At 40.8% G+C, this 23,759-nt stretch overlaps 4 protein-coding genes and 1 pseudogene across 13 annotated transcripts; 1 reads left to right on the top strand and 4 right to left on the bottom strand.

Annotated features, from left to right (window-relative positions):
- Window positions 1-1,331: 1,331 nt before the first annotated feature.
- Window positions 1,332-3,748, top strand: LOC116210251 (protein LATERAL ROOT PRIMORDIUM 1). Of its 8 annotated transcripts, none has more exons than XM_031544121.1 (4): window positions 1,332-2,276; window positions 2,352-2,675; window positions 3,062-3,146; window positions 3,441-3,733. In XM_031544121.1, exons 1-3 carry the CDS (start codon window positions 1,616-1,618, stop codon window positions 3,130-3,132), a joined length of 1,056 nt encoding a protein of 351 aa, XP_031399981.1. In that variant the 5' UTR covers window positions 1,332-1,615; the 3' UTR covers window positions 3,133-3,146; window positions 3,441-3,733. The 8 variants fall into 8 exon arrangements, 6 of the variants coding, with proteins under 6 accessions (XP_031399981.1, XP_031399967.1, XP_031399974.1 ...); XM_031544107.1 differs by having other exon boundaries at window positions 3,059-3,146; XR_004157462.1 differs by having other exon boundaries at window positions 1,333-2,276; window positions 3,042-3,146.
- LOC116210232 (phosphatidylinositol 4-phosphate 5-kinase 6-like) lies at window positions 3,374-7,659 on the bottom strand. 3 transcript variants are annotated; one of them, XM_031544087.1, is made up of 8 exons: window positions 6,084-7,659; window positions 5,652-5,819; window positions 5,397-5,562; window positions 5,189-5,305; window positions 4,897-5,090; window positions 4,648-4,793; window positions 4,468-4,552; window positions 3,374-4,349 (listed from the first exon to the last, which is right to left on the bottom strand). In XM_031544087.1, the coding sequence occupies exons 1-8, from the start codon at window positions 7,229-7,231 to the stop codon at window positions 4,058-4,060; spliced, it is 2,316 nt and encodes a 771-aa protein (XP_031399947.1). In that variant the 5' UTR covers window positions 7,232-7,659; the 3' UTR covers window positions 3,374-4,057. The 3 variants fall into 3 exon arrangements, 2 of the variants coding, with proteins under 2 accessions (XP_031399947.1, XP_031399954.1); XM_031544094.1 differs by having other exon boundaries at window positions 3,374-4,346; XR_004157433.1 differs by lacking the exon at window positions 3,374-4,349 and having other exon boundaries at window positions 4,920-5,090.
- Window positions 7,660-11,155: 3,496 nt separating this feature from the next.
- LOC116187944 (NADPH:quinone oxidoreductase-like) lies at window positions 11,156-12,644 on the bottom strand. Its single transcript, XM_031517000.1, has 3 exons — window positions 12,484-12,644; window positions 12,183-12,374; window positions 11,156-11,640 (listed from the first exon to the last, which is right to left on the bottom strand). The coding sequence occupies exons 1-3, from the start codon at window positions 12,566-12,568 to the stop codon at window positions 11,336-11,338; spliced, it is 582 nt and encodes a 193-aa protein (XP_031372860.1). The 5' UTR covers window positions 12,569-12,644; the 3' UTR covers window positions 11,156-11,335.
- A 2,574-nt stretch (window positions 12,645-15,218) lies between these two features.
- Window positions 15,219-16,524, bottom strand: LOC116187954 (annotated as a pseudogene).
- Window positions 16,525-21,497: 4,973 nt separating this feature from the next.
- LOC116197947 (NADPH:quinone oxidoreductase-like) lies at window positions 21,498-22,934 on the bottom strand. Its single transcript, XM_031528233.1, has 3 exons — window positions 22,693-22,934; window positions 22,054-22,245; window positions 21,498-21,897 (listed from the first exon to the last, which is right to left on the bottom strand). Exons 1-3 carry the CDS (start codon window positions 22,796-22,798, stop codon window positions 21,590-21,592), a joined length of 606 nt encoding a protein of 201 aa, XP_031384093.1. The 5' UTR covers window positions 22,799-22,934; the 3' UTR covers window positions 21,498-21,589.
- Between the last annotated feature and the right edge of the window lie 825 nt (window positions 22,935-23,759).

Below are 23,759 nucleotides of genomic sequence, written 5' to 3'. Positions count from 1 at the left end.
ACCGAAAATAGGCTTCAGTTTAACTCAAATCTCTGATCTATCAAAGGATGTCCAAAAATTCAGTCATAAATATTATCAATTATTATTCAGCTATCATGTCAAAATTTATAGAATCTTTGGAATCAATAATAATGGGTAATTCGACATATGAAAATTCTATATATAAATTCTATGGTCACGTGGCCAGAGGTTCAATAGTCGTTTTTATCATTTTGTATTGAGCAAAAATAATAAATTAAAGTGCAAAAAAAATCACTTTAATTCAATGATTTCGCATAACGGCGATTCTTTTAAAGTACAAAATTATTGAATTAAAGGGCGAAAATTTGAATTAACTAAAACTTTTCACATATTAACTCTTTGAATTTTTTCATGTCAAACTATCGACTCAAAGTGTGAAAACTTTTTGCGCAATAAATCTTTCATTTAGCACTAAAAAATTATCTTCATATGTTTGTACAAGATAAATAATATTATGCAATTTAATAGTTTCGTACCAAAAGAATTTATCTTTTGCGAAATCGGTCAACTAAAGCGTAATAACTTTTTTGCGCTTTAATTCAACAATTTCGCGCGATGCAAAAGAACAAAAAACGCTCAATCTCCAGTGTCATACTACCATAGCAATTCCCATTGACCATTAGGGGTCTCTAAACCATATGAGAGTGAGCTTGAAACCATTAGACCATCACTCCCATGTAGTTTAGAGACCCCAAAGTCTTGAGTTTGAATCCCCACATATGCTAGGTGGGTTCTTTGACTTGAGCCTGGGATCATATCAGGTATCTGTGAATTATACTAAGTCCATGGTGGTGCTACGCTGACAGGGTCAGTACTTGTTCCGTTCGTTTGATATGTTCACAGTTGAACACGAGAGTGTTGTTCGGTTTGTATGATATGTTCGCGGTTAAACACGAGAGCTCGAACATTGTGTAGCGAAAGACGACAATGTTACCATCAGTGCTATCCACTATTATTACTCAAAAAAGAAAAGAAAAAAATTTTACATTGTACATAAATCCTCAAGTCTATTCCTCCGCCGAACACTCTCAAGTTAGAGAGAAGCATGAACCGAATGCATAGTCGTCTGATTGTTTGTTAATCTCTTCATACCAAGTCATTGGTCGTTGCGGTGTGAAGTGGGATAAAAACCCCGAACTTCGTGATGGCATACTAGGAAAAAGAAAAACTTCAGGGAGCAAAGTGGAAGCAGAGTCAAAGTCCAGTGCCTTAAAATCAAATTACCCAAAAAAGGGAAGTAAACCTTCAGCTGCAGTTTTGGCTGCTTGCTTTGCTTCTGTCTGTTATTATTAATGGTGGATGGAGTAGCTGTTACCTTGTTAGATCAGCTCCCATTTTAGCTCCCTATTCCCTCTTTCTCCTCCTCCTCCTCCTCCGTCTTCTTCCATCGTCTCTCTCTGCTCTCTCTCATCTCTGTTAGTCTCATAATTAAACAAGCACTTGATGCAATTATTACCCACAATTCCATTTCCATCAAGAGAGTTGCAGCATCAGCATCAGCAGCAGCAGCAGTTTTCAACCTGCCCTGCCACCCACTGCTCCTCCTTCCACTGCTCTGCCACTAACGGCCTCCCCCACCCCCACTGCTCCGTGCATGGCCGCCACCCACCACCTCTTCAACTACGCCCCCACCACCGCCTCGGCCACCATCCCCACCTCTGCCTCCGACCATCTCAACATGCTGGGCCTTCGTGACGTCGTCTTCATCTCCCCCCAGCAGCAGCACCACCACCACCAGCCCATCATCCCCTCCTCCGCTGCCGCTGCCCTCGGGGTCGGTGTCAGCATCTTCCCCCTCCTCGCTGCCACCCCTTGTGTCGACATAGCCAGCACCGATCCGCAGGCGGCATCATCGAGCCTCGCTGCTGCGAAGAAGGACAATATCCCGATGGGGATCGAGATCGAGAGGCTCGATGATGGCGGCAGTGGAAACGGGAACGTTAACAGTGGTGGCTCCAATATGAGGGCCTGCCGGGACTGCGGCAACAGGGCCAAGAAGGAGTGTAGTTATCGGAGGTGTCGGACTTGCTGCAAGAGCAGAGGCTACGACTGCGCCACCCACGTCAAGAGCACGTGGGTCCCCGCCTCCCGGAGGCGGGAGCGCCAGGTGGCCATGGTCGGCATCAGCTTCGCCGGCGGAGGCTCTTCTGGGTCGTCCTCCGGAGCCGCTGCCAAGAAACAGAGGGTCGAGAATGCCTCTTCCGCCTCCAATTCTGCCACCCCTAGAAGCTTTGAATCCAGCCCTTTCCGTCAAGGTCCTCTCTCTCTCTCTCTCTTTCTCTCTCTCTCTCTCTATGCTATTGAATTGATAATTGAAACGCTTTGTGCAGACGCTAGCTTCAAGCAATCCTTGCCGAGTCAAGTCCGAGCTCCGGCGGTCTTCCGGTGCATCAGAGTGACTGCAATCAGCGACAATGCTGCTGAACTCGCTTACCAGGCGACTGTCAGCATTAGCGGGCACGTCTTCAAGGGCTACCTCTACGATCACGGGACCGGCGCCAAAAACAGCTCAGGCTCCATCGCTTCTATCTCAAAACTCCGGCTCGAGGAAGGGACCACCAGCATGAGAGATCGTGACTCCTCTCCTCCTCCCCCGATAGTCAACCCGTCCAATGCTTTCGCAGCAGCCTCGGGTTCCCAGAGGTTGCTCGGAGGTACCAAATTTCACTTAAAAGGATTGATCTTTAATTACACGTTTACACGGTTGCAAATTGCAGAATGAACAGATGGATATTTCATTGATTTGTTTTCATACTCGAATTGATAATAATCATCTATTGTTGATGTTTGGGAAGACAGAGCAACAGTAAGAAAAGCGGATTCATCGGCAAGAAAGCGACTCGAGTTGCGACACCCTTGTCGATTTTTTTTCTTTAGAAGAAGAAGATAAAGCGAAAGCATCAACCTTTTGAGTTTTAATATATTTTTTCGCGTTGTCAAATGCAAGTTGCGATTGCAATGCTTGCATCTATAATAATTGTTTGCTCTTGCTCTAACCTGCGTTTAAATTTTGCTTAAAGTGTTCCATCTTTGACAGTAGTTCACCGATCGAAGTGGTCTCAAGATGTGAGTTTCACGGACCAAATTGGCTGCCTTAAGATGCAAACTTGATGGGCCCAACTGATGTATTGTGCCAATTCTTATCTAGAGGCGTTCACACAGAAGCCAATGTTTTTCCATATGTCTTCATTCGATATCGACTTTCATAGGCATAATGGCAAATTTGGTGGTCTTTGTTGGTTTTTTTTAACTACTTGTAATGTTAGTTTCTTTTCTGGTCAAGTCGAGATCTTTCCATATTTTTCAGCTGAGATGAGATTTCCTATCCAAGCAATTCTGCCCGAACTAACTGTTTTTTTTTTTTTCTAGCATGCCCTTTTCTCTCGGGTGCTAACCGGAAAAAGCTGCTGAAATTGCAGGTGAGGAGTGAGATTAGAGAAGAAGCAGAACAAGCAGGATGAACCTAGTACAAGCCAAAACCACAGCAACATCTGGGTTAGAATAAAGCATCGAACAACTTGCCCGAAGATGTCAGTATTTACTTCTACTACTAGTCTCTCCTAGATACATGTAAAAATAGGCCCTTCTTCGGAGACTTAAGTACAATGGGATACATATAATTCCCTCAAGTTCGAACGTTCTACCACTTAACCCTGAGTTTGTAAATCTCTGCTGTTTCTTTTATCATAGCAATCACTGACCATATGAAAGACTCGACCTCGACCAATTTCCTGTACATTGTTCTGCGACGATTTCAGTTTCAAAGAAGAAAACAATTCAAAAATCGGGTTAGCCCCTGCAAGTCAGTGCATTTACAATTCGAAACAAGCTACCCTGTCAAAGTCTTCACCTATTTACCCTGACAATAAGTATCTGTTGTCACGGAGTCCGATCTCAAGATCATGTTACCCAGATCTCTTCACCAACAGCTTGAGGAATTGCCTCGACGACCTACAGTTGGGCAAATCTGCTGTGGATGACTATACACGGATGCCCAGCAAGCAAAATGTGACAACGATTCAGGAGAAAGCGATTCTCAGGTGTCTTCAATGAAGGCTCTGAATATGAAATCCCGGAAACGTCTCGAGTACTGCTTTGGATCGACTGCTGAGATAGAAGTTGGATCATGTTGGATTGATTTGTATGCATGCTCGAGCTTCTTGGTGATGTCGTAGTCCTGCAAGATGTCTATTATACCAAAAAAGAGGATGACATCATATAACTCTCCAGACGGTTCTCCGATCAGCTGGGAATCAAAATCCATCCTCCTTAGAATTAGTTCTGCCCGAGCAGGCATGTTACTACCCAATTTTATCGAAGCCCATCTGCTGTTAATCACAAAAAGCATGTTAGACCTGTATCCAAATAAGCATGATTCATATTTCATGCTCAAAAAAAAAAAAATCCATTGCTGGATTTGGGACTCGAGTACTTTGCCAACTTTACCTTGAAGGGTCCAAAATGTTCTGATCTATTGACACAGTAGAAAGGTGAGATCCCAACATGTCGGGATTGGTGTCTGATCGATTCCCTGAAGAAACATTCACTTGAAACCTCAGCAAGAATTATATCATCTGTTATATCAAGATCAATAGAAATGAGGTAAAATCGAACATAGTAGTGAACCTCTAGGAATTTGAGTTCCCGCAGAACAAGGCTCAGCCAGAAGAGAACCATCCTTTTCAGTTATTGCTCGAAAGTGAAGACCGACTAGGAGACTGTAATCCATTATCCTTTCCTGCTCGAGGAACTCGCAATCCCTGTCTACCTGCCTGCAGAATCAAGCACTGTCAGCACTCAAATGTGGTGACACTACGATAATGGGAATGAAGCGATGAGCCCAGGATGATGACCGGGAAAGGAAAGTCAGTTAACCTGCAGAATTCTTGAAACCAGACCTTCTGCAGCCTGAACAAGAAGTTGAGGTCAAGATCCTTGAGAGTTGTGGTTGTGTCGATCTCTGTCTCGGGTATATCAGTCATCCGACCATGCGAAGAACCTTTCAGGTCAAATCGCCTGTGGGCTATGTACTCTGAACAGAACAAATTCCCCATTATAACGAACCGAACCTGGAAATGTAGTATTCGCATCTCATATCAGTTAAGTTATAAAGGTCTGAGGAATTCACGAGTTTCATGATTTCAATCTAGTAGGGTTCTCCACCTACCTTCTTCTGGTTAGCTCCTGTCAGCTTCACACAGTGAAGGCCGAAAAACTTGGTTACAAGGGTGTTCTCGAAGGCTCGTACATGGGTATAGTAGGCAGGTAGCATCTTTAAAAGCATCTGCACAACATTGATTCCGTTTATGAGTTTGGGTTTACTTCTCATGTTTCTAGGAACCGTGTACTGAAAATTGACTGAATCATACACTCACTTTAGTTTCTGCTTTCTTGATGGTCTTTATCATGTAACGATCATCGTGGGTCAGGTAGAAGAAACTTCCACTCTTTCCTGGAGATGAGAGCTCTCGAAGAGCATCGTTCCCACAGAGAGAGATCATGTAATCTGCTGCATCCACTTTGAACAATTTCCTGAGTGTCCTGCAGATAGATAGCGACTTTTCAATTAGCAGAAAGTAGCCAACGGCGAATCAACAATAGGTTCTAATTCGTTGTTCAAGGGAGGTGACCTGAAGACAAGAGGGCAATAGTCCTTCCACTTGAACTCGCACGACTGGTGAGGAGGAGTTTGCTTCGACCCTTCAGGAGGAAATTTCGTCCACACCTTCTCTTTCGGGTCAAAAGCTGAAGCCTTCAGATCAAGAGATGTTGCTGGACCAGGCCTTGCAACTGAATGCCTGCAAAGTGATCCATAGAGGAAAGAATCCTTCAAATTCCATAACATTTTAGAACCAGGTATATTCGAAATTCATTCATCGACTATCTGTTCTCCCGGAGTCATGTTTTCGGTGTATTAGGTACATACAATCTATTGCAGATTCCAAATGGAACTGTCGGTTAAGAGGGAAAGGGATACCATTGGTAAACATTTAACTTATTCACCCGTAACATCGACGCATGAAAGGAAGAAGATAGTTACAAGCATGAGTAGGTCTGGTTACCTGATTCCAAGCTGCAGATTTAGCATCAGATCATAGTTCTTATGCCCCTTAGAGATGGACTCCCCCTGTCTCTTAACGGGTTGAATCCTTAGCTGTTGCTGTCTCCTCCTCGGTGTAAGCGTCGGTCTTGGGCTGAAATCATCAAGCTTAAGACGTCCCCCAAACCCGAAACCTTCATCGCTGTGCCCGTTATCACTGGTCCCATCGGAGCTCCAACTGTAATTATAGACCCTCCCATCGCCCGCGACCTTCTTCGGCTTATCAGCCCCTTTCAGGACCCTCAAAACCGTATTCTGCTGCTGCTGCATTTTTTGCAGTGGCAACACCGACAGTTTCTCGGCGGTGGAAGTCTTGAACTCCTTTAAATCAAAGGAGAACAGCTTCTGGGGGTCGAACTCGAGACTCCCCGGAATAGAGCTTGACGGGTAATAAGTCCCGTTCTGCTCCTCCGCATCCCTACTCCACACACCGACAAAGAAACTCCCATCTGCCCACCGGAATGTTCCGTTCCCTCCAGGCAACCCATCCTCCCATTCCCCATCATACCGGTTCCCATTGTTCCAGAACATCGTCCCGTTTCCGTTGATAACCCCGTTTCTCCACTGCCCGACGTATTGATTCCCATTCTTCCACTGGTACTTCCCGTGCCCATCCTGCAGCCCCTTCCTCCACTCGCCCTCGTAGTGATCCCCATTCCCATAGCGCTTCATCCCCTGGCCATGCTTCAAGTTCATCACCCAGGTGCCCCGGTAAGTGTCCCCGGCGGGACCCGTGTAGGTCCCCTTACCATCCATGTACCCGTTCTTGAACTCGCCCTCGTAGGTGGCACCGCTGGGCCAGCAGAACTTGCCTCGCCCCATCGTCTTCCCCTTCCGCCACTCACCCACGTACATACAACCGTCAGTCCAGAGGTACTTCCCGCGGCCATGGGGAAGGTCATCGGCCCATTGCCCCGTGTAGAAGTCTCCATTGGATAGGATCTTCTCGGCGAAATAGACCTCACCGGGGTCTGCCCCGCCATCGACCTCTCCACCCTCCTCCTCTTCGTCGTCGTCGTCATCGTCCACGTGGACCACGGACATTGCGGTGAAGATGCTGTTGGGCCTTCTCCTTGCATTGCCTCCTCCTCCTCTGTTTTCTCTGCTCATCTCTCTGAATCTGTTACATTCCTTCTTCTCTATTTTCTTCACTGATCAAATGTGTATGGCACTAACAGAGGAGCGGAGGAAGAACAGAAGAACCAATGCTGAAAACGGAGGAAGAAACAGATTCCTGAGATGGGTTCGGAGTTCTTGAGGTAGAAAATGGAAAAGCAAGAAGGTCCTCTTCTACTCAGAGCCCAATGAGGAGCACTGGGCTTATTTCTCTTCTGTTTTGCTGTCTGTCACTGATAAATGGAAGCCAAAGCACTGCTCTCTCGTTGGGTTCGGACAAGTAACAGAGAGAGAATCAGAGGAAGGACATGGACATGGACATCGGACAGGGACAGGGACAGGAGAAGTTGTTATGATTGCGAGATTGGCTCCTCCTGAGAAACAGCTAACAGCCCAAACATTTTGATGTTAGAAAGAAAGAGACCGGGGGGGGAGGAGGGAGAGAGAGAGAGAGAGAGAGTGAGAGGAGGAAGAAGAAGATGAAGAAGAAGGAGGAGGAGAAACGATTCTGTCTTTAGCCATTTTTGGAATCTTTGCTCGTACTAATCGCCCCAGCTCCATTATCCTTCCCAAAATCTTTTCTGTTTCTCTATTTTCTTCCATTTTTTTTTAAAAAAATTATTTTTATTAAGCTGCTGATTAATTAGTAATAATTAGAAAGTTCTAATCTTTCACTATATAAATCACTTTTTCTAACGACGCCTCAATTTCTCCTGCAGGCTACAGCCTACAGTTTGATTTCTATTATGCTTCCATTAATTCAATAGTATAGTATGCGGGTTGTTCCGACCTTCCGCGAGCCAGGATAATACTTCCATTCGTCCTCGATATATTATTTGTTTGGACCCTGTATTTCATGGAAAAAAAAAAATTTCCCCGTCTTTTACGAGCTGTTAATCTTGTAAAGCCTTGCTTTAGTAATACTGTCGGAACCGAAAAGAAGTTGTGGCTTGCGACGATTACAATGTCCAAAAGGATAATTGCATTCTGCTATCGATTTCTCCCCGAATAGATCATACATATCTTAAAAGCATATATAAGCTGTTTAGGGTTCAAATGGCAAACATCTACTGCTGCTGCGCTAAATGCATCCTAGGAAATGGGACTGGCACGCACTTAATTTTATTATTATTACATCAAATAAAAATTGTAGACATTAAGAATAAAAATACTCTCTCGCGTTGAATTACAATAAGTATTATATTATATTATATATTTTTATACTCCTATGATAGTTAATTAATGGCCGTCATTAACAAATAATAGTTGAGGGCCGAGGACTCGTCGTGCTGCCTGCTAACGTTATAGGCCCCAACAAAACAGAAATAAATAAATAATAATAATAATAATAATGCTATTGGCCTCTTTGAAATAGTGACAAGTGTTCAATCACTTATTCAATTTATAAAAAAATAAAAAGGCGACCTTATTATAAATAAGTGTAATTCGGTCAGGACGAAGTCAATGAATAACTTATCCTAAAACCGAGTCGAAACTTATTGCCAAGTGACGAGTTTCTTTGTTCTTCCTGATTGAATATTGGACAGAATTATGGAGGGGTGATGAATTTTCAAGTAGATTTGAACAGGTTTTGGTACGGTAAAAGTCGGAAAATATATACTTTGAATTTATAAGGTAGGAGGGGTTCCAATAGCTTAGGTACATCTCCAAGTCGTAGGGGAGGATGGAAGGGGAACTCACTTCATGATCTTCTTATTAATGTGATTGATCCCCACGTAGTAGTAATAGTGGTAATTTAATAACTAAATAAAATAATGTGAGTTGACTTTTGTAATGCGTTCCAATCCTTCATGCTCCTCCCCTCGATCCCTTTTTTTTATAATCATGTTCGTATATATGTATATGATCTTTTCGAGGCCTCATTATCATCATTCTTCCATTTGGAGAGAGATTATGCGAAGCTTTTGCTGTCTCATTCGATCTATGGATCCTATATGATACGATCCATTGCACGTCGGTTTTCCAAAAGAAAATACTATACTAATATTGCTATTGTATGGTAAAGGAACCACTTATTGTTTGCAAGAAAAGGGAGGAGAAGTAAAGGCGGATGGAATGGATGTAATGTAAATGTAAATGGATGTAATGTAATGAGATCAGATGGGCAAAGAAAAGAAAGAACCGCCGGGCACTTGTCGATCCGATGGGCTTCTTAGCCTTCTGCCTTTTGGCCGTATAGCCTTTTCAGTGACGCATTCATTGCCTTGCCGCGGTGGTCAGACCGTAGGACGGCGGAGAAAGGCCCATCAGCCAATACAAACCCTCCATTGCCTGTTTGCTATCATCCTCTCTCTCTCTCTCTCTCTTCTGTTCTGTTCTCAATTTTACAGAGAAGATGATGACAGATTAAAAGCTCGCTCGATCGTTGCCGTATAAAAGGGAGAAAAAAAAAGAAAATAATCCGTTCTTTTTTTTTATATGAATAAAACATGTAAGTAAATGGATAATAATTCATCCCTACTTCGATTGTGGCATTATCTCGAGAAATTAAAATGCGGTGAAAGTACAAATTGATACAGTCACGGGCCTATTATGTAGACAGTAACTACTTGTTTTATACCCAACATTAAATTTCTCTGACCTATCAAAAAAAATCCTCTATGTAATAGATGATTTTTTTCTTGCAGCAAACGTGCTCCTAAATGTGCCGACTTATACGTTATTTAACGCCTAGGCAACGTCAGTCCCTGGTTTACAACTTTACATACCCATAAGTTCGCTGGAGCGTAACAATGATTCGTTTAAGCTCCCGGTCTAAACCAACAAGAATCTCGAGATGGGATTACGGTGTAAGATCAAAGTAGCTAGATCGGTTCATCATCTGTACTGTCCGACCACGTCTTTCCAGTTCAGTCTATTATGGTGGCACCACCCATTTTAGCTTCCCTTCAGTTAAAATTTTTTCCATAATTCTTGAAACCTTATGGAATCATCCCTTCCCTTTAATTCCCCAGTTTTTATTCCCAAAATTCACATTTTCCTTTCCTTCAATCTATTTCTTTCTTTTGTATATTATGAGAAAAAAAAAAGAGGAAAAAAAGGCTGAAATGATGGTTCATCCTTGGAGGAGGGCTATGGGAGGATCTTTATCTCTGGGGATGATCTCTGTCTTTTACCAATTATGGTTAGAAGAGATCTTTCATTATGTTTTCCCATTTAAAGCCACCAAATCGAAAATCAATCCATCTTATATGTTTGCTATATTTATGAAAATTGAATGACACCTCCATTAATATTACAGTTGCATCAAAGCTCCCCTTTCCTTCCTTTCATCGGTTCCAACTTTTCACTGGTTTTCCTTTTCTTAAATATTCTTTTCTATTCTTCAACAACAAAAAAAAAAAAAAAACTTTTCTATGCTTTCTTTTCCCGCCCTCCTTTTCATGTTATATATCTACTAGACTTATATGTTCCGCGAGAATAACAAGCGCACAGGAGGATCATGGAGGGTAATCAGGCGAAACACATGCACCCCTCGTTATAATAAGAAGGTATATAAAAAAGGAAAAAAAATGTTTTTTTTAAAAAAAGAAAAAATAAAAACGGGCCACGTGTCATGATGAGAGTTGACACAGACCAATTTTCATCGTTTATGAATAATAATTAATAATTAATAATTAATAGTTAATAGTTAATGTGATTTATCAAAAAAAATAATAGTTAATGTGCAATTTTTTTTCCCTTGTTCTTGGACTTCTTTGAATTGAGCCCGAATGAGGACCTGCAAAAAAAAAAAAAAAAGAGGTCAAGAGAAGGCCCAGAAGGTGCCGACCCCGCTTGAGAATTAATTAGTTGCCTCTTCAAGGCCCAACAAGACATCCCATTATTAAATCAAAATGAGTAGATTGACAAGCAAACGTAGGATATAAATAAAAGAAGAACAGGAGACAATGAGTATGAACAAATTCAGTGGCTCACTACCATATTTCTTTTATTTATTTGAGAAATTCATCGCAGTGAATAATGAGTTATATACACGAGGAAGTGAACGAAGAAAGAAACCCGTAAGTTGACCAAACAATCTAAAATCAGGAGCAGACGACCCCAGAATTTCCAATAATCACAGCAATACTGCATTTATGCGCGGCCCACGAGTCGAAGAGAGAAGTCGTGAAGCGCGAGGAGAACCTTTTTCAGGTTCTCCTTGACCTGAGGATCGATCAGGTTGCCCTCTTGATCGAACTTTGCAGGTGGCTGAAAGGCACGCACCATGAGCTCGGGCTTGTTGATGAAGTGGAGATCTAAGTAAACACCGCTTTGTCGGAGATGGTACTGAGCTCTCCCGCCTCCGAGATCTCCCCCTGCGCTCACCACAGCAGCAGCCTTCCCAGCCCACACGTTCGGCGGCCTTGAAGCCCAGTCTATCGCATTCTTCAAAACCGCTAGTGCGTACCATTTGAACGAATAATATAACCCAGGATCAGTCACAAACACAGCACAAATTACCATTATCATCAACAACATTGCAAAACAGGTACAAGTTCCCCAAAATCTTCACCCGGGCACATACCGAATATCCAGCTGAACATATTTCGATCATTAAATATTCAATTAGCGTAGATGAGTAACAACCGATCAGAATGGCAATAAGTGGAAACTTATTCACATGAAAAGCAACCAAACTCTAGGTACTTCCAATCCCGGTGTCCCGAACACATAGGTTCGGGTGCGCAAGTAACTAATCTGTGCTAGAGCCGTGGCAAAAGGTTCCTAGTTCAGTCAGTGACAGTCCACCTCTCGTCATCAACAAGATTAGACCTGATGAGCTGAGACATTCTGAAGCAATAATAATATAGAAGACACCATTTCGCACGCTGCACGCATAATCCCGTTATAAAAAAGCCATCTAACGGGAATTGAAGTTGAAGAGTGACAAGAGGAGTAAAGATTTGTTCAAGAGGGAGGGGAAGTGAGTGGGGATTACGGGAGACGGAGTAGTTGTACTCAGGGGAGGCAAAGAAGACGCTGTCGGCCCGGAGAATCTTCTGCCGGAACTCCTCGACTGCCGATGGGTACTTGCCGTCGACCTCGAGGTCGGTGTTGATCATCGGCAGGTGGGAAACCTCCACGTACTCAATCTGCATCCCATCGATCGACTCCTTCGATATCTCAATAGCTGCACCCCTCGAGAACAAGAAAGAATCACTCAGAATCAAGATTGCCTCAAGAAGATAGAAAGTCAGGCAGGCATCAAAGATTCAAGACACTCCGGTAGCAAATCCTACCGGAGCGGAGGAGCCCGCGGTTGTAGGAGCCTTTGCGGAGGGACCCGCATAGCGCAGCCACTTTGATTATGGGCTTTCCTGCCATTGCTCAATCCGTCTCCGTCTCCGTCTCCGGCGCCCCCCCCCCCCCCCCCCCCCCCCCTCTCTCTCTCTCTCGGTTTACTGTCGTCTCTGTGTTTCTCTGGGAGCTAAGAGACAAAAAGAAGAGGGTCACGTGAAAAATAAAAAATATCGATGGTGTTATACATTCATAAGTAAAACTCGTGAGGCTGTTGTGAAATCACTTTAAGACATTTTAATTGGGTGGTAAATAGTAAGTCAATTAAATAATATTCACTGAATATTTATTTATATTACGTGATACTGTATTATTTAATATATAAAAAATATATTTTTATTAATAATAATATTTTTAGTGATATTTCTAAAAATAAGAGGAATTGAGCAATCATACCGACTTATGACATTATTACGTAATATTTCCATTACATAGAAGACTTTTTCATTGTTTTAGAAACGTGATATTGGAATCTACTTCGTGTCCGAATTAGTATCGACGAGTACAACCCTTAAGCTAACTGGATAGTTGAGCTCTAAACCCAGGGATTGGAGGGTTTAATCATCTGCCTCTGCAATTTCATTAACCTTGAGATCTTAGAGAGTGCAAGGCAGGGGGTTGAGACTTGAGATCATAAATCAATTTGATGCAATATACATATATATATATATATAATATTATATCGTGATCTCGTTGAAAAGAAAATAAGAATTAGAAAGACAACAACTTGAAAGGCAATATGTGACTGAAAGAAGAGAAATGTAAAATTTCTAGATGCTTTACGAGGGTAAATTACATATTTTTGGTATGAAATGTTTTACAAAGGTAACATTTTAGTATAAAATATTTATTTGTAATGTTTTAGTGCAAACGTAAATTTAATATATTGCAATTAAGTGCATTCCATCATCCACCATTTGACATCATCAATGATTGCTACGTGGCAAATGACATGTATGTTGTCCATCCAACGTGGCGTAAATAATATAATAAAAAATTCATTTTCAAAATATTTACTTAAAATAAAGGGTTAATTACATATTTGGTACAATTTTTTTTGAAAGGTAACGTTTTTGTACAATAAATAAAATAAACTCCAATTTAAAAAAAATTTCACTCTCTCTCCCATTGTTATCAGAATTGGACCAGATCAGCCAGTTCGACTGGTTTGACTATGAACCGGCACCATGTCCGATTCGATCTGCCTCAAGGCCAAAGTTGCAGAGTTGAACCGTCGGACCCATTAAATTAGCCGATTTTTAGCAAAATTTTATTGAATCGGCTGGTCTAATGGATTTTACCCGTTACCTATTTAGTTCTATTAATGTAAAAATTGCTAGGTTATATTGGGATTTGAACCTATGATCCATTGCTTCCCACACTAGCATAGGATGCCAACAAAATCACCACTACCTTCTTGTTCTTTTAACTCTACTTTGAAGTACTTATTAAAATTCAATATTTCTTTTTTAGTAAGAAATACTAAATCTAGACATTTTCTTAAACTATCCATATATTTCTTTAAAATCATCGTACTTCTATATTATACTTATTTTATTTTAGTTAAACGTACAATCTGACCAATTGATCTCCCGATTGGCCCATAATTCCATGAACCCATATCCTTTCAATTCATCATCTGCTCTGATTTTGATAACACTGCTCTCTCCTCTCTCTCACACATCTGTCTTTTCTCTCTCTCCACCCGGATCCCTCTCTCCCCTCTCTCACCTCTCGCTCTCTACAATTCATGGAGTCAAAATCAATCCATAAACCCAAATAAATTCTCGACAATTAGACACCCCAATTAACTTCCGTGATTCGCATTACAAGAGATTCATAATGAAATCAATTGAATGATTGATCAATCATAAAAGGAAAAAAACAAAAAAAAAACCCTAATTAGCCGATGTTGTGGAATAATAAAAAAACAGTTAAGCCGTGAAAAGAAAATTCTGAATTTATCAAACCAGTTAGAACAATATGCAGCCGTCATACGTGAGTCACAATGCTAGAAGGAGAACACGGCACAGTGCTCCGCATGGACATTTTGATGATGGTCTTGACGATTGCGAAACAAAGTCTCCCTTCAACTCGGTAAGACCAGACCTGGACCACATCATCCTCCGCTAACCCCGTTCTCCGGGTCATGGTCGATCTTGTTCCACCTCGTGTTCAACACAAAGACATGGTTGGAAGGCATCTTCCACCTCTTGAGGCTGAGGGTCGAGACCCTGAGGCAAGGCTCAATGACCGGAACCCAAATGTTCCCTCCACTCTCAAGCCACGGCCACTCTTCCTGATTGAGAAAATTTGCGACGACCCGCCAACGTGGAAGCAAGAAACGGCCTTGGTCTGCCTTCATTCCGCTGCAAGTCAGTTTCTTTTGCAAGATACAATGACATAAATGTATTCAAACATACAATGATGCACGTTGTAGTTACAGATAGAGTTTGGATTAAATTCGATTGCCCCATGTACAATGACGTACGTTGTGTATATTGTGCATATGACGTATGTCATATACAATGGCATATATTCTTGTCATCGGTAGTGTGTAGTATATTATTGTGCGGTCGTGAATTCCATAGACGCAAAATATAAACACTTGTTAGTCAGCAAATACATATGCATGATGCACGATCGAACTTGAAATCAGAAGAAAAATGAGAAAATCTGAAGGAATTGAGATGTATTATGATATTGATGGACGCCTCCAATTTTTTGCAAATAGAATTACCTGCCTCTTCAAGACCCAACGAGACACATCCTATTCAATTCAATCCAATCCCATGAAGAGGACAGCATTTGATTCATTAAGATTGACAAGCAAAGGAACAACAAACATACATAAAGAAGAAGAGAGAATGAAGAACAGCAACACTTGATTCAGTTGACAACCATTTCCCTTTTAAGAAATTCATCATAAATTGACGGAACAATTCCAGATCGGACGGACCCTGAATTTCAAATAATTGAAGAGTGCAATTGAATTGCATTTATGCCCGGCCCGTGAGCAGAAGAGTGAAGCCGTGAAGCGCGAGGAGGACCTCTTTCAGCCTCTCCTTGGCCTGAGGATCGATCAGGTTGCCCTCTTGATCGAACTTTGCGGGTGGCTGAAAGGCGTGCACCCTGAACTCGGGCTTGTCGATGAAGTGGAGGTCTAAGAACACTCCGATCTGGCGGAGATGGTACTGAGCAACACCGCCTCCGAAACCTCCCCCTGCGCTCACGATGGCAGCGGCCTTCCCGGCCCACATGGCGGCCTTGAAGCCCAGTCAATTGCATTCTTCAAAACCGCTAGTGTAATATATGCCCGAATTTTATTTTATTTTTTTTAAAAAAAAATGGGGGATCAGACATTAACGTTGGCATCGAATGACCATTATCATCGCGCTTATAATTCAAATCACCGCATAATTTGAAGAACATAACAAAACAGGGCCGCAACAAAACACGACCACCATGCCCAACCAAGAATGATATTCGAATGAGAAGGAGCAAAAGAGAGGACTACGTACGGGAGACGGAGTAGTTGTACTCTGGGGAGGCAAAGATGACGCTATCAGCCTGGAGGATATTCTGGCGGAACTCCTCGACTGCCGATGGGAACTTGCCGTCGACCTCGAGGTCGGTGTTGATCATCGGCAGGTGGGAAGCCTCCACGTACTCAATCTGCATCCCATCGATCGACTCCTCCGATATGTCAATAGCTGCGCCCCCCCAGAACAAGAAAGAATCACTCAGAATCAAGATTGCCTAAATAAGATAGAAAGTCAGGCAAGCATCAAAGATTCAAGACAGTCCGGTAGCAAATCCTACCGGAGCGGATGAGCCCGCGGTTGTAGGAGCCCTTGCGGAGGGACCCGCACAGCGCAGCCACTTTGATTACGGGCTTTCCTGCCATTGCTCCCTCCGTCTCCCCCTCCGGCCACCCCTCTCTCTATTTATTGTCGTCTCTGTGTCTCTCTGGCAGCAAAGAGACAAAAAGAAGACGGTCAAGGGAAAAAAAAAAAATCGATGTTCAGGCTGTTGTAAAATTAATTTTTTACTTTCAATTATTTTGATTGAGTATTAAATAACGAAGTGAGTAAATAATATTTACCGAATATTTATTCATATTATGCGGTACTGTATTAAAGAATACATAAAAAATATTTTTATTAACAATAATTTTTTTATTGATATTACTGAAATCAAAAGGAATTGACCAGATATATCGACTTATAAAGTTATCATGTAATATTTCCATTGTCTATACAACTTTCTCATTGTTTTAGAAAAGTTATCTCGGAATCTACTTCGTGTCCGAATTAGGATCGATGAGTACGACCCTTAGGTCTAATCATCTAAACCCAGGGATTGGAGGGTCTAATCATCTACTCTGAGGAAGGTCAAAAGCTGGAGGATCCAGGGGATATCATAAGGGAAGCTGTGGGATTCTATGAGAGGCTTCTCGGCTCTGTGGATTCTTCTGTCGATGGCGCTTCTATATCTTAGTTTGTAGGACATACTCAGCTTCAGATTAACTGAGGAGCACAAAGACGTACAGATTGGCAGAGTCACTGAGCAAGAGATTAACTGCTGATTTGGTTTGTAAGTATAATTTTAAAATTATAACTTAACTTAATTATATTCACAATCACACAAAATAACTCATTAAAAGTCAAACAGATGGGTCCATACATAAATATTTATATCACTTTATTATAATATAATTTTATTATAATAAATTCACAATACCATCACTCCATTTTGTCATTTTCAAAATTAAAATTTCATTTTAAAATATTACTCTCAAACCAAACGCGTTGTAAAGAAGCCTTTGGAGCATGGATGGGGACAAAGCACCTGGCTCTTATGGTTACAGTGTTCTATTTTTAAGAGCTACCTGGAATATTGTGAGTACAAATTTTTTTTTTTTGGGTAAAGAGTGAAACTTCATCGATAACAAAATGAATTTACATAAAAAAATCGGTACTATTTACCATGTACAGAGCAGAAATAACTGAAAATACCCAAAAATCTATCCCTAAATCAGTTAAGGGCGGTATCAAAATGGTGAATTTTTTTAAACTCTGCTAGATTGATGAGAGATGTAAACAGTACTTGCATTACACTGGTCCCTAAGGTACCTAGCCCCTCTAGAATGACTGAATACAGACCTATATCCTGTTGTAATCAAGTGAACAAGGGCATAACTAAAATTCCGGTTAACAGATTCAAGTGCTTCCAGCCTGAGTTTGTCTTAAAAGGAAGTCCTTGTCGACAGTTGCTATCTATTATTAGTATTGTCCTTGTGTTTGTGTGACTCAAACCTTGTTGTATTGGCCATGATGGGTCACAAATTTTGGAGTTTTGGGTCCTTTTCTTTAGTTCGATGAACTGCTTAAAGAGCAAAGCTGAATTCCATCGAAAAGATATGTATCAATGTCTGCGCACCATAAGAATCACGAATCAAGATTACCCAAATACACACAGTCAGTTTACATTCAGCGGGCCTAGAAACATTATATAGCCAAGCATCATCAAAGATGGCAGCAGTCCGACAGGAGCAGAGGAGCCCGCGGTTGTAGGAGCATTTCCGGGGAGAACCGCATAGCGCAGCCACTTGGATAAATCGGCTTTGCTGCCGTTGCTGCCTCCATCACTTAATTCTCTCCCTCTCTCTCTCTCTCTCTCTCTCTCTCTCTCTCTCCCCCCCCCCCCCCACCGAGTGTATGTCGTTGTCACTGTCTCTGAAATCGGCAAATATCGTGACAATTTAAGGTAGTGGTGGAGAATTAGAGACCTTCGATAAAGAAGTGCAAAGAGACAAAAGTTTGAGGATGTCCGGTATTTGCCTGAAGTAAACTGTACTAATTTGGATTAGTTGAAACGGTTCATTATTTGGACTAGTTGAGTTTATTGAATTTTTAGATATCATTATCCGTATTTGTAAGATTAAAAAAAAATTGTTTGGCAAGAAGGAGAGGGGCCAACGATCAAACAATCAAATGTAGACTTGGCTGGATCTCCGTCGAATTTGATCGGATCTACCAACATCTTGGAGTGTTTCTGCGAGCCATTTGAGGAGTTTGTGATTTCCACGGGGGTGGATGCAATAAAATCCAACCTTTATTTAGAAATAAAATTGAAATGATGTGATTGATTATGCACCACATATCTATTGGCATGTGCATACCTATTTTTCGGAGAATATTAGCACGTTATATCTAATATATATATATATATATATATATATATATACACACACATGAAAAGAAGCCGCTCGACAACCCATGGACCTTTTTTTTTTTTTAATACGAGGCCTCCTCATTTTATCGATCGAGACTAATAATCTCATGCATCGATTGGATCAAAGTCACGATAAAATTAGACATTAAATTAGATTATGCTCCAATTAAAGATGTCATAGTCCTTTATATTTTTCATTATCTTATATTTCTAATGTAACTTCTATCGGTATTTATCAATCTTATACCCTATATATGGATCAGACATAATGGTAGAATGACGTAGAAGTTGCACAATAGCACATTTTTAGCCGAAAATTATATAGAAATTGAGAACACAGTAAAAGGGAATAATGGAAATAGTTATAATTTGTGATGTAAAGTAAAAGGAAGATTCCGTCTCACTTTCTCTACTATTGTAGAAGGAGGAGGTTTGTCTCGCTTTTCGTTTTCGAGTTTACTCATACTGCAATATATTTTATTATTACCGTTAAATCGAGAATAAGATCGTAATGTTCCATCGTGTAACTATCCACCACCCCCGTTTCATCATGTGCAAGCTTCTTATTTTTTGTAATATTATTAATTTTCTCATTAATTTTTATAGATGTTATTAATCTTTTTATCTTGAGGTAGGGTTATGGATTTCATTGAAATTAGGAGAAAATGAAATAAATTGTTGCATACTTTCACTGATTATATCTTTTTTCAAAACTTAACGGGTGATGAGTTCTTATGTACTAATTTTAAATCATACGCGCATAAGTGCGATATCCTCTGGTGTTTCCAAAATTAATTTTAGCCAAAAATATTATGAAATTAATTAAGAATATTAAATAAAGGCTAGAAGAATAAAATTAAAGGGAAAAAAAATCTACCCACTGCTCTTTTCACCTTCCGCTTTCTTCTCATTTTTCTTCCTATTGCCGCTCTCTTTCTTTGTCATCTTTATCCCATGATCCCATTTATATTTGGTTATAAGCGTCGTTAGTCATATAAAATTGCTCATATATAATTGAAGAAAAACAATTGCTGATTTTTGAATATGTTAAAAATGTTTGAGAGATAACAGTATTAAATTATTAAACTTAAAATTAAAGGTAAATTACATTTCTCTTATTTGAACTTATCTCAAATGACACTTAACCTCATTTTTATGAAAGAACGACACTTTCTCCCATTATAATATATTGTCTAACACTATTAGGATATTCTATGAAATATTCCACTAACTTTAAAATCATTTCAACATTTAAAAAGATCAAACAATAATAATAACAAATCAATCAATCAATATGTAAATAAATACATAAGTAAATAGCTCGACAAAGACGATGAAGTTGTGGCTCGCTGCTGAAGGGTGCTGGCTGCCGGAGGGCCCTCAGTGGCTGCAGATGACCTCATTGTGGGCGTTGTGTCCTTATTTATCGTTGGTGATAACCATCCCCTCATGACTAACATGCATCTCTATCTTTTACTTACTATTTAAAAAAAAAATTAAATTGTTAAAATTAATTATAGTATTTCTCAGAGTATTTAAATTTTGGTTAGTGGCTATTGAGGGCTCGCCGGCAGGCAGCATCCTCCTCGATGAGGCCCACGACTTCTCTACCTTTAACTACTATTACTACTGTTATTATATGTGTAATTTTTCCTTTTAAATAATAATAATAAAAACCTCATTAGTTTCAATTAAAAACAAAAACAAAAATCGCTTTCTCCTTTCTCAACAAATTTGTCCACAGAATTGATGCTGCAGTAGTGGATGCTTTTTCAAGATAACGTTGATCTTGTCATCGACCATAACTTCAACCCAAAAAAGAAAAAAAGGGACCATAACGAATTCTACGTAAGGACAGCAAGCATTGACCATGCGTAAACACTCGTTAAGTGTAGATTAGGGGCGTAAGCAAAAAAATTTGAAAATCCAAGAACCTATCTGATTCGACCAAACCCAAAATCCAAAAATCCAGTACGAAATTCAGGGCGGGTCGAGCCCCTGTTAAGGCTCTCGGTTTAGCAACCGACCCGAAATAACATCAACGGTAAAAAACAAAGGGTGAATCGTTGACTCCTTCCCATCAGACTTCATTTCACTTCATCACTGAGTTCACTGTCATTTCATCCGACTCCCGAATCCCTGATCGATCTCTAGCTCTGCTCCTCCGACTCCGCATTCGCCTCTGCAGTGCCTCCCTCTGCTCGTGCTCTGCTCAAAGCTTGCGTTTCTCGTGGTTGTGAAAGGAAATGCGTCATTTGCAATTGTATTTGTCTGTTTGAGGTTTGTCCTAATTTGTTCTTTTGTTGTTTTCTTTTTCTTTTCATAATAACACAATACATAATCAAGCGCATAACTGCCTACTATTTGATATGGGCCCATGGACTAGGGGACCATAATTTGCCGCACGGGCAGCCCATGAAATTGATCTACTTAAAGCCCATAAAATTGGGCCCCAAGTGAGCAGTCACACAAAGGAGGGAAAGGGTGCAAAAACTACCCATAACGTTCATAAATGGAGGGTATAACTTATAAGGGCGAAAACAATTCCAATAATACACTTTCAATCCATCCAACGGCAAACTGAGACCCCCATTATTCGAAAATTTTCACTGTCATAAATTGAATGATCAAGTGAATACAATAACTTATCAACTAGTAATTTGAATGCAATTCCTCATGCGAAAAAATTATGCATATCACACCAAACAATGTACGCAGGTAAGTAAAATATTCTCCTTAGCTTATACTTGTATATAAAAAAATGCATGCCTTGCATGATCACGTGCATTATCAACATGCCTATTTAATTAGCTAGCAAGGGCCTCTGAGCCGAAGCGCGAAGTTATGCAGTGAGATGAGGAGCTTCCTCAGCTTCTCCTTGCTCTTCGGGTCGACCAGGTTCCCATCGTCGTCAAACTTTCCCGGGGGATTATGCACAGATAGCATGACCTCGGGCTTGTTGACAAAGTGAAGGTCCAGGAACACCCCGATCTGGCGGAGATGGTACTGAGCTCTCGCTCCTCCCCCTGGGCCTCCGCCCGTGCTCACAATAGCTGCAGCCTTCCCTGCCCACACGTTTGGTGGCCTCGATGCCCAGTCTAGTGCGTTCTTAAGGACAGCTGATGTACATACATATAACACAAAGCAACGCATTAAACAAGAGACCAGTGCATGGGAATACATCAGAGTACGTTACTATTCATAAAGAAAAAGAAAAGAAAAAATCCAAAGGACCGAATAGTTATTGACTGATGTAACGGTCTTAATATACGTACGTGTGACGGAGTAGTTGTACTCAGGAGAAGCAAAGAGGACCGCGTCGGCTTGGAGGATCTTTTGACGGAACTCCTCGACCTCCAGGGCTAATGCGCCGTCGACTTCAAGGTCGACGTTCATCAACGGGAGATCTGCCACCTCCACCAACTCTATCTCCATCCCATTGATCGTCTCCTTCGACATCTCAATTGCTGCATATGCACATATCAACGAAGAAACATACATAAAGAATTAATTTAGCATTTAATATAAAGCTCCTCATAGTTTGCCATGATAAACTCTATCATCCCACGAGAGAAAGGGGTGTTGCGCAGTGACGCATACTTTTCCATGTCAATCAAGAAGTTACATATTCTATTTTCGTGATAAGACTATCCATGGTCCCATTAATTGTTATGATTTTTATTTCATTGTATTAGACTTACGAGTCTCATTTGTAATAAAAAAAATCTATGATCTCGTAACGAGGCTGCTCCTTTGTTAACTCTCGGGAACCACTGATCAACAAGTACAGAATCCATAACTTATGCGTTAATCCAATAGTAAAGGACCTAGACCTAGCTATAGCTAGCCGAAAGACAATGATATATGTCTGATCGACTAAGGGACCGGATATAAGAGTATATGTATTTGGTTACCCAAGCGAATGAGTCGACGATTATAGGAGCCCTTGAGGAGAGACCCGCAGATTGCCGCCACTTTTATTGGGGCTGTGGGTGCCGCCATGCCTGTCGCGGCCTCCATCTCTGGCTAGCTATAGTTCTTTCTATCTGCGGTCTGCCTACCTGGGAGAGAAATGAGAGAATGAATCTCGATATCGATCGCTGATACGGATGAAATGATTAATTGTATATTAATGTATTTGCATGGGAATAAACGAGGAAGGGGATTAATGAGATGGGATTTTATAGATAGACAGATACAGGGGGATACATAGGTACACCATGGGACGCCAAAAGTCCAGTCAAGAATGGAGGGCGAAAGCGAAAGCTTAAGCGTGGAGGGTAAGTAAGAAGCTGAGGCGGCCGGGGTCGGATCGGAAAATCGCTGCACCGCCAGATGATCCACCGATGATGTATCAATATACATATATATTGTTAATAAGAGAATTATGAATTTTAATTTGATTTGATTTGCAGAGAGATAGCCTGTCAGAAATATCTTCCCGAAGACCAGGAACTTCAACCCATGAATGATATATATGTCGCATCCTAGAATATATATATATATATATATGTATGCAAATGCAATAAGGTTCTGTTTATTTTCTCTTCATCAGCCCTACCGGTTTCATCATCAATGATGCATGCAAATTTCTACAGCCACAAAAAAAAAAAAAAGAGTAAGTGCCATAAAAATATAGTGGAATTTTTTTTTTCAGTGTGTACCCTTTGTATTCATAAGTTTAAAGGGCTCATATTAATTCAGTTGAGTCGTGTCAGCCCACTGCGTATAGGGATCCAGAATCTTTTTGTATTTATGTATCATGAGTGTATATTAAACCCTAAAATCCTGACTTCTAGACTAAAGTGTAAACCTCTTCCATCGTGAATTTTTTTAATTCGCAAGATTTGGATCCAAGAACTTACTTAAGGGAAAAAAATGTCGAATCACTTAAACCAACCCGATTCATTTAGTTTTAGAGTTAGTATTCTACTCCATCTTGCTCCACCCATATAAGACAAAATAGTTATAATAATAGTAA

This window comes from Punica granatum, chromosome 1 (genome assembly GCF_007655135.1).
Source record: "Punica granatum isolate Tunisia-2019 chromosome 1, ASM765513v2, whole genome shotgun sequence".
In the NCBI taxonomy this organism is placed as follows: domain Eukaryota; kingdom Viridiplantae; phylum Streptophyta; class Magnoliopsida; order Myrtales; family Lythraceae; genus Punica; species Punica granatum.
Note: the sequence above shows the minus strand (reverse complement) of the source record. Positions and strands in the feature narration are given on the sequence as shown.